General features: G+C 38.0%; 1 protein-coding gene across 1 annotated transcript in view; it reads left to right on the top strand.

Moving 5' to 3' along the window:
* LOC130909013 (partitioning defective 3 homolog) overlaps nucleotides 1-16,755 on the top strand; it is a 660,821-nt gene that overhangs the window by 433,137 nt on the left and 210,929 nt on the right. The window contains exon 20 of the mRNA XM_057825056.1: nucleotides 5,782-6,004. Within this exon, the coding sequence (XP_057681039.1) occupies nucleotides 5,782-6,004 (223 nt within the window). The remainder of the gene's footprint in view (nucleotides 1-5,781; nucleotides 6,005-16,755) is intronic.

Here is a 16,755-nt window from a genome sequence, read left to right on the forward strand (position 1 = left end):
TCTGCTGTGGTTTATTGCATCCAGCACCCCTCCCCACATGATATTCAAATAACTCTGTTTTTCAATTTAGATAAAAGCAGCCAGTTTGTGCTCGTCACTGAGGTTAATAGTCAAAGTTGGTAGATAAGCCGCCCCTGTCCTCTGCTCTAAGTCTTTAAATAAAATAAGAATTTGGCATCTCTTAAGTAAAATGTGTCCCCGTAAGATATCCTGCTCGGCAGAATGTACTCCTCCTTGTCCAACTTAATGTTTGCCCTTTGAAGATAAATTACAAAAAGAACTAGAAAAGAGTATCTGTACTTTTCTATAAAGACCCTGTGTTGTAATAAGACAAGAAATTGTACTTGTCTGTCATAGCCTCAAATGTCAGTCCAGCTTAAATGTTCTTGATTTTTCAAAGTATGGAAGTTTCACAAAGTGGCACAAAATGATTCCTGTGGTTTCCTGTCCCTGCAAATTATCTCTTGACACTTTTATCAATGCTTCCTCTGCTAGTTGGGGCTGTCTGGCAGGTCTTTTCTTCTCAGTTCTATTAAATTCCTGAGGAAGGCTGTATCTTTTCATGTAGGTATAAGAATAATTTTGCTATTTTTGAATCTATGATTACATATATTGTGCTGAATTATAAGGGAATACTGTATATGATATTATCCTGGGTGTGGTCAGTTTTTAAAGCTACTTTTATACTGTTGTAATTCCTCATATCAATCCATTTAATATTCATGCTCTTGCAGAGAGTATTGTAATATCAAATTCGGATTCCAGATGACATATTTCTAGGGATGTACCGAAAACAAAATTATTGGCCGAAACCAAAATCCAAATATTGCAAATAGTTCAAACTCATATTCCCACAAAAAAACGGCTAAATATACCTTTAAACAAAATTACGAATGCACTAAAAAAAACTTTAGCTCAAACAAAAACTTAGCTTATGTTGGTCTTAACAGGGAGTAGCTGCTTTCAGCCATGTGAAATGAGGCAGACTAGAGGGCAGTGTATCCACCCAAATTAATGAAACTAAATGCAAACACTTTCAAAACAAACCATTACAATGCCACTTTAATTAAACAAATACTCGAAGCAGCAAAATTTAATTTGACAATTTTTTTTCCTAATTGAATCCTTGAGTTCATCTATTAATCATTGTGGCTGTTTTGTGGCAAAAGGTGGATTTTTCAGAGGAATCTTCCATTGAATTACACCACAGTCGCCGCAAATATTGCTGGAGACCTACTAAAACCCGCATGGATTCGAGATTCACTCAGAAAACAGCGACGTTTGGTGGTGGCAAAATCATGGTCTGGGTATACATCCAGTATGGGGTGTGCGAGAGATCTGCAGGGTGGAAGGCAACATAAATACCGTAATTTCTGGATTATAAGCCGCTACTTTTTTCCCTCAGTTTGGGTCCTGCGGCGTGTGCAATGATGCGGCCAATTTGTATATTTTTCTGACGGCCGCCGGGGGCGCTCGAGCATGGAATGTGGGAGTGAGACACGTGGAATATATGTGTCGAGGAAGACGCTAATTTGCACTATTACCGGTAGTTTAACTTTGTGCGTTGTGCATGAATAGAGGTGGCGGACCCTTGTCTTTGTGCATGAGTAGAATTGGTAGACCTGCATCATGGAAAATGCTAGAAGAAATTAAATTGGTCATCCAAGTTGAATGGGAAGCTTTGATGATGAGCGGCGAGAGATCGTTTGCAAAGACTCGCCGCATGTGAAGAGCAGCTTTTGCACAGGTTTGCCAGGGGAGCCTGGCAGCGTGAAGCGCGAGGAGGACAGCACAGGCTGGGAGTGAATTTGACTCATTATGGGAGACGTTGAAGGCAACAGCGAAGGAGAGTAGGTGCATGGCGAAGTGCATCTAAGCATCTTCATATCCGACACCGAGGGTGAAGACTTCCATGGTTTGAAAGCACAGGAGGAAGATGAAGATTGCTAACAAAGACTTTTATGTCTTTATTAACCAGCACAATTAGTGCTGCACCGCCATGCTGATACTATGTAGCTTCCGTGCCGCTGCTATATAACTGCTGTGTTTGCTGGCGCTGTTTGGAACGAAAAGTTAAGGTGTGTTATTAAAATTTTGAAAACTGTGTATTTCTTAGTCAATGTCTCTTGTTACTAAGTGGGCACACGTGGCTTATACGCAGGAGAGGCTTATGTATGTACAAAATGTTTTTTCCTTTAAAAATGTACTGGGTGACACTTGTAATCAGGGGCGGCCAATAGTCCAGAAATTACGGTAGTCTGAAATATCAACAAATCTTAGCTGCCTCCTACATTCCTAACCATAAAAAGGGACAAATTCTGCAGCAGGCTAGCGCTCCATCGCATACTTCAATCTCTACCTCAAAGTTACTCAAGGCAAAGAAGATCAAGATCCTCCAGGACCGCCCAGCCCAGTCACCAGACATGAACAGGATGAAAGAGGAAGCATGGAAGACAAAACCCAAGAATGCTGATGAAATCTGGGAGGCATGGAAGACTGCCGTCTTTGATGTTCCTGATGACTTCATCAATAAATTTTATGAATCCTTGCCGAACCGCATGGATGCAGTCCTTCAAGCCCATGCAAGTCATACAAAATATTAAATTTGGTTCTCACAGCACCACTACTTAATTTGCTTATGTTATGTAACATATTTTTGTATTTGAAGTACATTTTTTGTTCAATTTTCACACTACCTTCTGTAGGTGACAAAACTTTTGTCTTGCCAAAATTTGACCTTTATGTCTTCATTAAATGATAAATCTTTCTTCAGTGAAACAAATATATTTTTGTACATTCAACATCATTTGGGAGGGTCATAGCTTTCATATGAGCCATTTCTGAAACCAATTGAATAATTACAAGTCAGGTTATTAGCAATTGTTTCTACAAAATGGATAAGCGATAAGACTATTGTCAGGGACTGTAAATGACAACATAACCTCACTCCATCCTACCTTTTAATCACTTTCTTTCATGTATTGTCATTGTCCTCAAATCGGTTATTATCTCATTGTCTCATCTCATCTCACACCACCAAACACGCAACTTTGATCGCATTCCGTAACATAAAAAGTTGTATCAGGAAGAAATATAACTCACTTCTGAGAGAGCAAGCTATTTGTTGCAGACAGGATCTTACGATTACACCGTATTTGCAATTAAGATCCCTTGGAGCCTTTTTTCAAAATTACTTACGGTATATGAATAATTACTGACAGATTAATTACATTTTGCACATCACTTCTTATTAGATATGATGGGAACTTTTAGTTTAATCAACCCTATATCACCTAAGGAGTTTGGATTCCATTTGATGTCTGGGTCTGAATTAGACTCGGATGTAAATTACGAACCCGATCCACATGACTAGAGTGCGATCTCGATCATATAATTTATGCGACGTAGGCTGAAGGGAATGAAAAGGTCCAGCAGGCATATATTTGAAATAGAATTTGAGCAAACCTTACTCAAGGTTCAGATGACTACAAATCTCCACGGGATTGAAATAAAAAAATAAATAAAAAATTTTAAAAATCCAGTTTGAATTAGTCTGTGGTATTCTGTGTGTTTTGATCAAAGATGTTAAACCATCAGAGATGTACACTTTCCCTGTATGGTTGATTACAGGGCTCCAGACTAATATTTTTTTTACTAGGAGCACAGTGACCCCGAACTTGAACTTTTAGGGGAGACTAAAATGTTCACTGTTTAACCAATAAATACTTTCATAATAAAACTTAGAAATCTATATTTTATTCTCTATCTGTTTTGACATCAAGCAGTATACAACTTAAAAATTAGGGTAAAATGGGTATTTTGTTCTATTTCTGTTGCTGGCACTTCAACCAGTCAGCAACCGAATTATTGATCGACAAATCACAAGTGAGGACACTGGCCACTGGACTTTGTCAACATGGAGGAGTGTATCATTTTAGCAGTGGGTGACCAGCACATACTTTATGAGATCTCTCGGCATGATTTTCCAGACATAAATAAAAAAAAGAAAGAAAGAAAGAAAGAAAAAAATACTAAAAAAATAAATAAAAATACTTTTAAAACTCGGCCCATCTAGGATATCTAAGAGCGATATGGCACCGATCTCTTGTTTTTGCGAGATTTCACAAAAGCGTAACTAAACAATGGTGCTGTCAAAATGATGAAATTCAACCATGAATCTTGACTTTGCAGGTCTAAACATTTATTTTGTAGTAAGAATAAAACAAAAAAAATAAAGTGATATCACTTCCCGATACTCTGTTATTTATGGGGCTCCACTTGTTAGATGTCATACGACTGATTGGGTGTGACTTTTAGCAACGACTAGATCCTACTACTTGACATCCTGTTGTGACCGCCCCGGTTTCAAACAACACTGGAAGTCCCGGGTTTTTTTCGCTATAAAGAAAGGCGTCAAATGACCCTGATACCAGACCACTCAAACAAGCAATCCAGCAGACAAACCCCCTACACACTCCTTTGGAGTCGCTGCCTACGTGTGAAGGGGGGGGGGTTCACTCTGGATAGCTGCAATTAGCATCTTCAATGTTTGCAAATCGAGGGCTCACTTGGCTTGGTGAAACACGGAGGAACACAGAGATGGCCAGTCACCGTGATCTACAATATGGTTGACATGGCAGCACTGAATACATATGTGTTGCATCAGGCATGCACCTGAAGGCAAGAGAGACGATGGACTTCTTGGTGGGTCTTGCAAAGGAATTGGCTCACTCTCATGTGGGCGCAAAGAAGGCACACAAGGAAAAATTGCTTCGGCAGCAACCTCTAACACCTAGTCCCATGAAAAACGGGAAGTGTCATTTGTGACCACATAAAAAATGTTTTGTTTTGTTTTGTTTTTTTATTACACGATCCCTTGTACAAACTGCAGCTTTTGGAATATGTAAAAAGGTTGCTCGTCCAATTGCCTGCCTGAGCGGTCCACTGTCCGAGCAAGCAAAGGCAGCCCTGCCCTCCAAACACTCAAGATGCTAATTGGAGCAATCCAACCCTGTGGTTTTGCGAGTGTGAATGGGAATGACTAATGGGGACCTCAAAGCTCAAAAAAGATATGCTGATTAGGGTCAGATGACCCTTCTCCGGATACAAAAGGGATTTGTATCAGCTGATCCACCCTTGGTAGTTCTAGTTGATAAGTCTTGAGCTGGAGGAATATTTTCATTCCCACTCATTTTTTACTATTTTACTTAAATGCAATACTTTCACAAATTAGTTGCGCTTTGCCATCATCAAGTAAGCTTAAGTGAAGTAGAAGTTTGTCAGCCACGAAAAAAATTCAAGAAAATGTTTTTTTTTTTGTTTTTGTTTTTGTTTTTTTTTAATATCTGCTAAAGCTCTACTGTAGATGAAAAATATGTCAAATGGCATAAAGTATCTAAACTACAGTGTACACAAAGTTCAGTTTGTTTGCTCCCTTCATTCCATTCTGATCAAAGTCAGCAAAATTTGACTTATAGTAGCTAAGCGATTATTCTTCCCGATTATGGTGTGGTGTGGAGTACTTTCAAATCACTAACCACAAAGAATAATAGCTTGCTCAAGGTCACACACTCATTTTAATGCATAAAACAATGGAAGAACAATTGCAATCCAGCGAGAAGTCACCTTTAATGATGATGGAGTCAGGAAAAAAATCATATAAAAGACAAAAGCACCTACTCAAAACAAGATTGGAGCTAATGTTTTTTTATTCAGTTGTGTCATCAATCTATCCATCTTTCACAATGTTTCTTTATCTCGCCTACTTTGTTGTCACTCAAGTGGACGAAGACACGGAGGGAAGTTCCCGATCGGGTCATGACTCAGTGTCTGCCAGCGGTGACCTCATCATTGGCCCCAGTCTCAATGGCAACAGCTCCAGAGACGACAGGTTGAAAGATCTGGACAAGGTAGAAAAGAAGAAGCCAGAAAGAGATAAAGAGAAAGACAAGGACAAGAACAAAGCAAAGAAAGGCATGCTAAAGGGCCTCGGTGATATGTTCAGGTAAGATATAAACTCAGCACCATCCACCACTTGTGTTGCCTTGAGTGTCAATTGCTTTCTGCTGCGTTTAATGCCACTGAACACGTTCACCACAGGATCATACAGAATTTGACTGTATTTCTTCAATGGTGGAGTGCTAATTAGTATTGCTTCTCCTTGAACCCTGCAGGATTCAAGGTGAAGGGTTGGGTGATATGGACTTTAAGAGCCTCTGGCACAATCGAGAGATTATTTTTTTAATAAGGCTAGCATGTTTTATTCATGAATAACTGCGTGTGTGCTCAAATGGCGAAACAAACTTGAGCTTTTGTTGAGGAATGATACTCGTTTTGTGTGGTGTAGCCTTTTAGTAAAACTGCCACATTAGGCAATTAGTGTCATATTGTTGTTTTACTGCTCGGAAGACTGTATTTTTCCCCCCAGTCAGGATGCTGTTAGCATTAGCCTAATGCTAACGGGAATGTGAATGCTATGCTAACGCTAAAAGTTACATGTAGTGTGTGATGATCACTCACCACAGACCTTTAAAGGCTAAAGCAACATTGCATATTCTCTCTTGCCAAGATAAGAAAACAAATCTTACCATATGTGTTTCAAAACAAGCAGGCCTGGAGACTTGAGAGGACACTGGTGAGTTGGGGGGGGGGGGGGGGGGGGGCAGCACATCACATGAGTGACACAACCAGATAATGCTACGATGAAGGCAGTATTGTTTTTGGCAGCCCTTTTAATTTTCGTCTTAGTCTTAGGCTTTTAGACAAATATGCATTTTAGTCATTATTAGTCATATTTTAGTCGTCTCAAAATGTGTTCCTCTTCGTCTAGTTTTTGTTAACAAAATCTAAAGAGAATTTAGTTGACGTTTACTAAAAACATTTTTGTCTGTGAAATTAAAAAAAGTTTTACTCCAAAAATAAATAAATAAAATTAAGGTAAGGAAAACAGTACATTATTTTCAATTACCGTAATTTCCCGAATATAACGCAGACTATTTTTCGCAAAATTTACTCGTAAAATCATGGGTGCGCGTTATTCACGGGTACAGGGACGGAGACAGAAAAATGCATCATGATTCATGTTCCATTGTAAGCATGGACCAGCACAATATTACCTAATCCGAACGACAGTGTTATGATAATCAAGTTTTATGTGGTAAATAATTGTTTTCAATTTATTTTTCACATCTAATAAAATTAAAATGTTTTTTTTGTACGATTTGTTTATTATTTACCGGTACATTTTTCTAACCTTTGTGTTGCAACATGCCGGCCGGCACATGGCGATGTTGTCTTGAAGAGAACGTGTACAGCGATCCGTTTCGTATAAATGTTGGCCGTGTGGCGAGCTAGGACAGGAGTCTGAGGAAGAGGGTCGAACCACTGAGCCAAGCCGCGTTGTTTTATTCACAGTGAAACTCACAAAGTAACAACGTACGTCTTGCACGCAAAACGCGGGACATTTATTTACTTCCGGCTGTTCCCTTAACTAAACTCTTCCCCCTGGGAACTACAAAACTTGCCAACATTAGTTCCGCTGGTGAATTCCGTTAAAACTCGCAACAACTCCTTACTTTGTGAGAATTATTATCGTATACTGTGAGCAATTTTACCACAGAAAATTAATATTCTATTAGAAAAAGAAAAAAAAATTGACAAAAGGATTAAAAAATGCTGCAACCGCATACTTTATAAAAGTTCAAGACACGAGACTCATATTTATTGGTGCTAAAATTAGGGTGCGCTTTATACACGGGTACAAGAATTTTCCCTAGATTTTACAGGTAAAGTTGGGGTGCGCGTTATACACGGGTGCGCCTTATATTCGTGAAATTACGGTAATTATACCCACCTGGATGCCGTGAACTGTATGTTTAAAAAAATAAAAAATAAATAAATAAAAAAAAAAAGTTTTCCCAAATTTTAAGAGGACGCTCGCCGTTAGCATTAGTCGAATGCTAACGTGAATGCTTTGCTAAAACTACAAGTTACATTTAGTCAGTGATGATCACTCAGCAGAGTCAGAACATAACCTTAAAGGCTAAAGCATAATTGCTTGTTCTCTCTGGCCAAAAAAACTGATCCTACCATGTGTGCAAGCCTGCATGGAGGCGCAACACATAGTCGCGAGTGACACAACCAGACACCAGACACTGCTACAATGCAGGCTAACTACATATAAAATGTCACATATTGTGAACATGTGACAGAAAATATTGTGCATTTTTGTCTCATTCTCGACTTGTCACACAAAAACTGGCATTCGTTCCATTACATTTTAGTCTCCAAAAACACGTTTTAGCTTGTTATCGTCTCATCATTGTCATGAAAAAAGTGTTTATTGACCAAATATTTTCATTATCGTCATCGTTGACGAAAGCAACACTGAATGCAGTGTAACTACACATAAAATGTCACACATTGTTAACATGTGACAGAAACTAGGGCCCATTTTTGTCTCGTTTTCGTCACTTTAGATGAAAATTGGCATTCGTCTTGTTATGTGTTACTCTCCCAAGGCACATTTTTAGCCTATTAACATCTCATCGTCATGAAAAAAATTGTTTGTCAATGAAATATTTCCTTTTATAGTCACCATTCACGAAAACAACACTACAGTGCTACAATTACAACAATGTTCTACCACTTGCAAAATTACAGGCGATGTTAGTCAATCTACAACAAAAAACTACATTGAGGTTTATATTATACCTAAACCAAGATGTTTGAGCTATTTTTTTTAACACTGCCAAAAAATAATGTTTCCAAAATCGTCTCACTTTTTAAATAGGGCATACATTTATGGTGGATAGGCTGCTAGACTTGTGCCTTAAATGGCTCATGTGTGGATTACTTTAATGGGATTAGCAGGCGTATCAGATCACGTGGCTCAGCAATGAACAATAATGGCGACCAAGTGTGTTTTGGGGTCAAAATCCAGACATGGCACAGGGTTTCTTATTTTCTTATGCTAGTGTGCTATGAAAAACACATGTATTTAAGGTTAGGTAGGCCTATAGGCAAACCTTTTTTGATGGCCTGAGATGTGGCTGTTTAGTGATTTTTATGCATGTGACCCCTCCGAATGCCCTTTGTGACTTCTTCATCACACCTCATTATCTTTGAGTGCCACATCTACTTAAGTTTTGGCACACAGTGGGTTTAGCGTAACTCTCCACATATACCCATCTCCTTGTCCCAATGCATTTAACGCCTGAATGCAAAGAAGCAAGAAACTCTTGAACTATCATGTCTCTTTGACCCTCAAATCTCAGTCTGTCCTCTCTCCTTGTTTCCTTTACCGTTTCCTCCTTAAAATCTTTTGACAGCTCTCACACCCACTGCACTGTTCTATTATCCTCATGTATTTTCCTTTTTTTACTCCAATCAGAGTTTATAAAGTTAAAAAAGAAGGAAATGAAGTTGGACTAAATGCATCTCAGTCCATTCAATGGTAAAATGTTGTATTTTAAGAAGAATATAGAGTTATAAAACTTGCCAGAGGCAGCAAAATAAGACAATTGCATGTGATGGGAGCAATTTCAGCTAAACTATAGGCAAATCCCTGACAGTAATTTTAGATTGTTTGCCTGACTAAGACTTTGTCTTGCCAGTAAATTCAACACTCTCAGGCTTACCGATCACGCACACGCTATACATTAGCAAGTTTCGCATGTGAGCACTTCTCTGTTGTATCCAAACATCAAAAGACATTCTGATGAGGTTAATCCTGTGTAATGGATGTCTCCGTGGCTTTGTCTCTGTCACTCTTTATCCATGCCTTCCTCTCCCATGCAAGTTTTATTTTCATATCCCTCGAAGGGAGCTTCAAGGAGTTCGGCGTTGTTGCTGCAATCGCAGTTCATTTGTATGCACAGCCTTTGGACAGCCTGATGAACGTGAATTTCTTGTCCGATTAATGGACATCCTAATTGGGAGAGCATTATAGGCCAAGAGAAGCTAGGATTGCCTGTACGCAGTGTCAAATAGCTTGTCAGATTCTGTAAGTGTTTGAAATATAATAGAGCGTCAGACACAGAATTAAACTCGCACTATTTCAAAAATGTTGATGTTATTCTGCTTCTTGATTTGTGTTACTATATGTGCCTCGTCTGATTATATCGTCATTGGCAAACCTTTTCCACTGCTGTTCATGCAATCACTTGGCTGTCTGCATGCCACTTTTGTATTCATTATATTATAGGCAGAGGGGAAGAGTGGTACCCTCTCCACAACAATACGACTGCATAGTTGAAAATAGTGCTCCAGCTATTGATTATTTAAAGTAATCTCTTAATCTATCAATTGGTTAGTTCTTATAATCGAGTAATCATATTGGGAACATTTAATGTGTTGCAGAATAAATTTTAGGAGATGTAAAACAAAGGCTTGCTAAGATTGCACTTTCAAAAGAGCATTACATACGGAGAACCACCAAATAAAATTCCTTGGTGTTTTTTCAAACTATGCAGAATTGTATTTTGATTTCACAAGAGCATTTTTTAAAATACAGTACATGAGCCTAGGCTCAAATGGTATTTAAAAAATAAATAAAATAAAAATACAATGAAGTACAAAAAAGATCAATTGGCTAACTTGCATAGCAAAAGTCCCCTAGCTTAAATGCAAAAAAAAATATATATATATTTCTATATTTTATTGTGTATATATATATATATATATATATATATATTAACAATGCTCTCGACTATTTTCTCACCAAAAAAAAAAAAAAAAAAAAAAAAACTGCTAAATTTACCTCTAAACTAAATTATGAATGCATAAACAATCGTATTGGCTCAAATAAAAACTTGTAACCTTATGTTGGGCTTAACAAGGAACAGCTGCATCCAGCTCTGTTAATAAGTTATATCATATTCACTATTGCCACTAGAGGGTAGTGCATCCACCCAAATCAATAAAACTAAATACACTTTCAAAACGAACCATTACAACGCCACTCTAATTAAACGAATCCTCGGAAGCAGCAACATTTGTTTTGAAGCTTTTTTCTAAACAAATTACTCCAGTTGATTGATTAATTGTTGCAGCACTGCTTGAAAAGTACTTAATTTTTGTTTGCATTCATTTATTCTTTTTTAAATGTGTGAAATTGTTTATAGTTTATTTTGACAGATGTCGTGCTGCATATCAGGGGAACTAAAAGTGAGCTTTAAAAAACAAATTGAAAGACATGTTAAATGTCATCCAAAAAGGTCATCACATGCAGACATAAAGCTAATTTAAACAGCATTTTAGCAGTTTAGAATGTCACGACATATATTTATCATTTTTAAATTTTTTGTGTGTGTGTGTGTGTGTGTGTGTGTGTGTGTGAAATGCTATCCAAAGTATTTACTGTCATACAGTTTAGCTTACGTGTCAGTAATCACCAGAAATGTATTTTGCATTATTGCATTTATACAACTTGTAAATAACTTGCTCAAAATATTACATGAGCAATTAGAGCTTGAACAGTCTTATTTTCTTCACACTTGCTTAGTCATACTACCTTGAGGGATAAGATAATACCATTAAGTACTGTCAAACTAATAAATAGTGTTATTTGTGTTTATAAATAATAATAAAGAAAGAAGCCTAAGTCAGTACGCATACATTTTCTTTATTCTATGTATTGATATCTCCATGTCTATATCCTATAAGACAGTGTTATGCATTACCCCTGAACCTTTTTATTAGATTATTCATGTCCTCTCTAGTGGATACCATGCGATCATTAGATCCCAATTCTATCAGATTTGTTTAGTTGTTAGAATATTTGCCCCAGGCTGCGCTAGCTTGCTGGATGGCAGTGATGTCTTGGTCTGGCCCGTGAGACTCCCTTCAGCATGACTAATGAGGTGTCATTTTTCCGCCTTGTGACTGACTGAGTGACCTCCTTCATCAAAGCCACATTCTCATTATTTCATGACCACATGTGTACGGATGACTATTAAATTGATAACTAGACAGCATTCAAGACGCTCAATTCTGGCATAATATCATCATGTGAAATTATATTACAATGCCACTTCAACCCCATTAATATGATTTTCGTAATCCTTAGCATTTTTAAACACACTACCAAATTTTCTTAGCAACTTTTAAAAACGATGCCCTAGCTTAATTCATGATGTGTGTAACATTTTTTTAAAGGACTTTAAATATAGCTGGCAATTGCACAAAATTTATTGGAAAGGTTTCCACACTTGAACCAAAACTATTGAAAATCTAATATGCGAAGTAAAGCGGAAGTACACAACACTCAGCACGCCGCGCGGTCTTCGGGACGGAACGGAGCGAGAGTAGCTAAACATCATGCTTCCCATTACCCGGCCCCTCGGGTAATGCCAATGCTCAACTCACGGCTCTAGCTCAACTCATGCAACGAGATAAAAAAACACAACAACATATCTGACTGCTGCCGAAAAGCTGCTACAAGTACATCCATATAATGTTACGGTGGATATCATTTATATAGGACTAGATGCAATATAGATTTGGTAGTGTTAGCAGCACATCTACAAAAAGCTAGATGCGGGCGTTATAAACGGCCGCCATCTTAAAGCAGTACACTTCCCTGCAAGGCTGTTGTAGCGAACCTTCCAAGCAAACCTAATTAACTTTTTATCTAAAATACTCCTAAATCGGTAAAATATTGACTTGAATCTATCTTTAAAATAGTTTTAAAACTTTCACATGTCGAAAGTAGGCAAAAGGGAAATTATGGAATAACGGGAGCAATTTTAACAAATTTAACGGTTGATTCACAACATTAAATTAATTGAATGTAGTTTAAAGTTGCTGATACAGAATGGGGACTGGAGTTTTTTATTTAATGTTATTTTTGTATATTTGTTTACTGCTGTATGTTAACTTGATACTGAAATAGTAGTGTGGTTTAGCCTGAGAGTATTTTTGAACAATTTTGGAACTAATGTACAAAACATTGAAAAAAAAAAAAAAAAGGAGGGGGGTGCATCAATAATCGTTTTATAATCGAATCGGAGCCTCTGAATCGTAATCGTAATCGAATCGTTAGGTGCCCAGAGATTCCCAGCTCTAATATATATATATATATATATATATATATATATATATATATATATATATATATATATATATATATATATATATATATATATATATATATATATATATTAGAGCTGGGAATATATATATATATATATACACACACACTTTGGGAAGGCCATTCGAAAACCTTAAATCTAGCCTGATTTAGCCATTCCATTACCACTTTTGATGTGTGTTTGGGGTCATTGTCTTGTTGGAACACCCAACTGTGCCCAATCTTCAGGCTGATGACTTTAGGTTATCTTGAAGAATTTGAAGGTAATCCTCCTTCTTCATTATCCCATTTACTTTCTGTAAAGCATCAGTTCCATTGGCAGGAAACAGCCCCACAGCATAATACTACCACCACCGTGCTTGACGGTAGGCATGGTGTACTTGGGGTTAAAGGCCTCACCTTTTCTCCTCCAAACATATTGCTGGGCATTGTGGCCAAACAGCTCGATTTTTGTTTCGTCTGACCACAGAACTTTCCTCGAGAAGGTCTTATCTTTGTCCATGTGATCAGCAGCAAACTTCAGTCGAGCATTAAGGTGCCGCTTTTGGAGCAAGGGCTTCCTTCTTGCACGGCAGCCTCTCAGTCCATGGAGATGCAAAACATGCTTGACTGTGGACACTGACACCTGTGTTCCAGCAGCTTCTAATTCTTTGCATATCTGCTTTTTGGTGATTCTCGGTTGAATCTTCATCCTCCTGACCAATTTTCCCTCAGCAGCAGGTGATAGCTTGCGTTTTCTTCCTGATCGTGACAGTGACAAAACAGTGCCATACACTTTATACTTACAAACAATTGTTTGCACTGTTGCTCTTGGGACCAGCAGCTGCTTTGAAATGGCTCCAAGTGACTTTCCTGACTTGTTCAAGTCAATGATTTGATTTTTCAGATCCATGCTGAGCTCCTTTGACTTTCCCATTGTAGCTTTTGTGGCCGTTTGCATCCAATGAGCCCTATTTAAATGGCCTCAGAGAAGTCAAAATTGCTAATTCGTGTTGCTGTATGTATATTTTTGACCCAGCAGATTTGATCACTTTTTCTGTTAACCCATAATAAAGTCATAAAAGAACCAAACTTCATGAATGTTTTTTGTGACAAAGAAGTATCTGTTCCAAATCACTCTTTCGGAGAAAAATCAGAGTTATATATAGTGCTGCAATGTTTATTCGAATAAGTAATTCGATTGGAATAAATCTTTGAATCAAATTTGCTGCTTCGAGGATTTGTTTAATTAGAGTGGCGATGTAATGATTTGTTTTGAAAGTGTTGCATTTCGTTTTATTGATTGGGGTGGATACACTGCCTTCTAGTGGCAACAGGGAATATGACATAACTCACCTAACATGACTGAATCCAGCTGCTCCCTGTTCAGACCAAAATGAGGTAAGTTTTTGTTTGAGCTGATATGATTGTTAATGCATTCGTAATTTAGCGTAGAGGTCAATTTAGCAGTTTTTTTTTTCTTTGTTGGAAAATGTTTTTGAATGATTTGTTAAGAGGGTTGTAAAAAAAAAAAAAAAAAAAAAAAAAACAACAACAACAAAAACATGTAAATAGATAGTATCTAATTTTTATAAAAAAGTTACCAAGGTTTCCAGTTGGAAAGTGCTACCTGACTTTAACAGTTACCTCAGTCGACCCTTACAAAAAGGTGTGTGTCTGTTGTCTATAAACTGTGAATTAAAGCATTTTAGAACAATAAAAGCACAAATTCACGTTTGAGGTTGTCTTCTATTTATTTTGCACTTTAATAAGAGATGGTTTTTAGTTGTAACTAATAGAACAAACTTTAACTTTCAAATGATGTAATTAATAAAAAGTCTTTTGGTTTTCCTGTTGTACTGAAACGTACCAAACTGTGACCCCCGTACTAAGGTACTGTATGTACCGGACCTCGACTTGTGTGTACCGTTACGCCCCTAATATTTGAGTATGGCTGTTTATTTATTTACGAAACATTTATACACAGCATTTGTTGTATACTTTTTTTTTTTTTTTTTTTTTTTTTTTTTTTTTTTGTGGTGGGGGGATTCGTGTGAGTGTGTATTTCCATCACTACTGTAACTGTAGCTTTTTATATATGTGTAACAGCAAATTGTTTTGGACAAGAGTTATGCAAATGCACAACACTGCTGGGATAAAGTAGCGTGAAGAAGATGAGCTGGTGGAGGCTGCAATATTGAAAGGCATGGCCAGGGTGAGGAAGTAGGGGGTTGGGTGAAGGGGTAAGAGTGGGAGCGTGTGCACTGGAGTGAACTGGGGCACCAAGAGAGAATGGGAAAGGAGGGATAAAAAGGAAAGGGAACAGGGCGATGAGAAAAGAAGGGAGATTTTCACAGGGGCATGGTCACGACATCATGAAACTGTCTCCCTGCAGGGAAGGATTAAAGCTCCCTGAGCAATTTAGCCTTTTTTTGCATGTGAGTCTGTACCCGTTTGCATGTTATTGCGCATTTTTAAGAAGGATGTGAATCCTCGTGTGTGTGAGGCATTTTTTTTTTTCTTATGTGTGTAGATGAAAAGACATATTAATGGGATCTGGCATCACCCTCACCAATTCTCAAATCCAAAGACACACACACATACATATACTGAGCGCCCCGGCCCCCGCCCTTGTCGCCACTCTGATAAGTACCATGCCTGACGTCGAGCCATCAGCCGACACTGGAGCTTACTGTGACAGCAATGCGCCCCCATCCTCTCTTCCCTCCCCACCCTCCATCACCCCGGGGGAGCTCCTCGGCTTGCTCTTCCCAACAGATATATTCCCACTCAAGGCTACCCAGAAATAGGCTGGAAGAAGGTTGTGTAGCATGGAAAGGAATACACTGAGTGAAAGGCCTGTCGTTCAGTTTATTATTCTTAGATGGCGTGGAAGTAGGCTTACGTGAGTGCAATTCATTGACTTTTAATACAGATGCCATGCGACAAAAGCACGGCCGCCTTATGTGTAGCATGAGAATAAGTGCTTAGCGTGTTCCTTCACCATTCCATGTCTTTACCCCATATGAATCTTTCTGCCCTGTGTGGGTGGGAGTAGTAGATGCCTGGAAAGCCAGTTTTATCATTAGCACAATGACATGACACATGCATTAGCCCAGCTATATTTACACGAAAATCTCTTGCCAGCCCATCTGATAAAATGATGACTTTCTACACTGTCGCTCATGTTTGCCTCTTCCATCCTCAACACATATTCACATATGCTGGTTATATGATGTAGTTGAGTTGAAGATAGCAATTAGACACCTCCACATGGAACATCTGCTCAGAGTAATTCCGGTAAAAATAATAATTGTTCCTCTTTGGCACCACCTCACTCATCATAATAGGTGTAGTAAAAATAAGACAGGGCAAGAACTCAAGGTGGAGTGTCTCTAATAAGATATATGCAAATACATATTACACCTTCTAGTGTTGTTTTCGTCAATGAGGAGGATAAGTAAAGATAAATATTTCGTCAACGAACAATTTTTTTTTCATGACGACCTAACGACGATGAGCTAAAAATGTGTCTTGGTAGACTAAATTATAAACAGATGGATGCCAGTTTTCGTCTGACGAGATGAGAATTAGATGAAAATTTGCCATAATTTCAGTCATAAATTGTGGGACATTTTCTTATCGTATGTGTAGTTAGCATGCATCGTAGTAGTGTTTGGGCGTGT

This window comes from Corythoichthys intestinalis, chromosome 20 (assembly GCF_030265065.1).
Source record: "Corythoichthys intestinalis isolate RoL2023-P3 chromosome 20, ASM3026506v1, whole genome shotgun sequence".
Classification (NCBI taxonomy): domain Eukaryota; kingdom Metazoa; phylum Chordata; class Actinopteri; order Syngnathiformes; family Syngnathidae; genus Corythoichthys; species Corythoichthys intestinalis.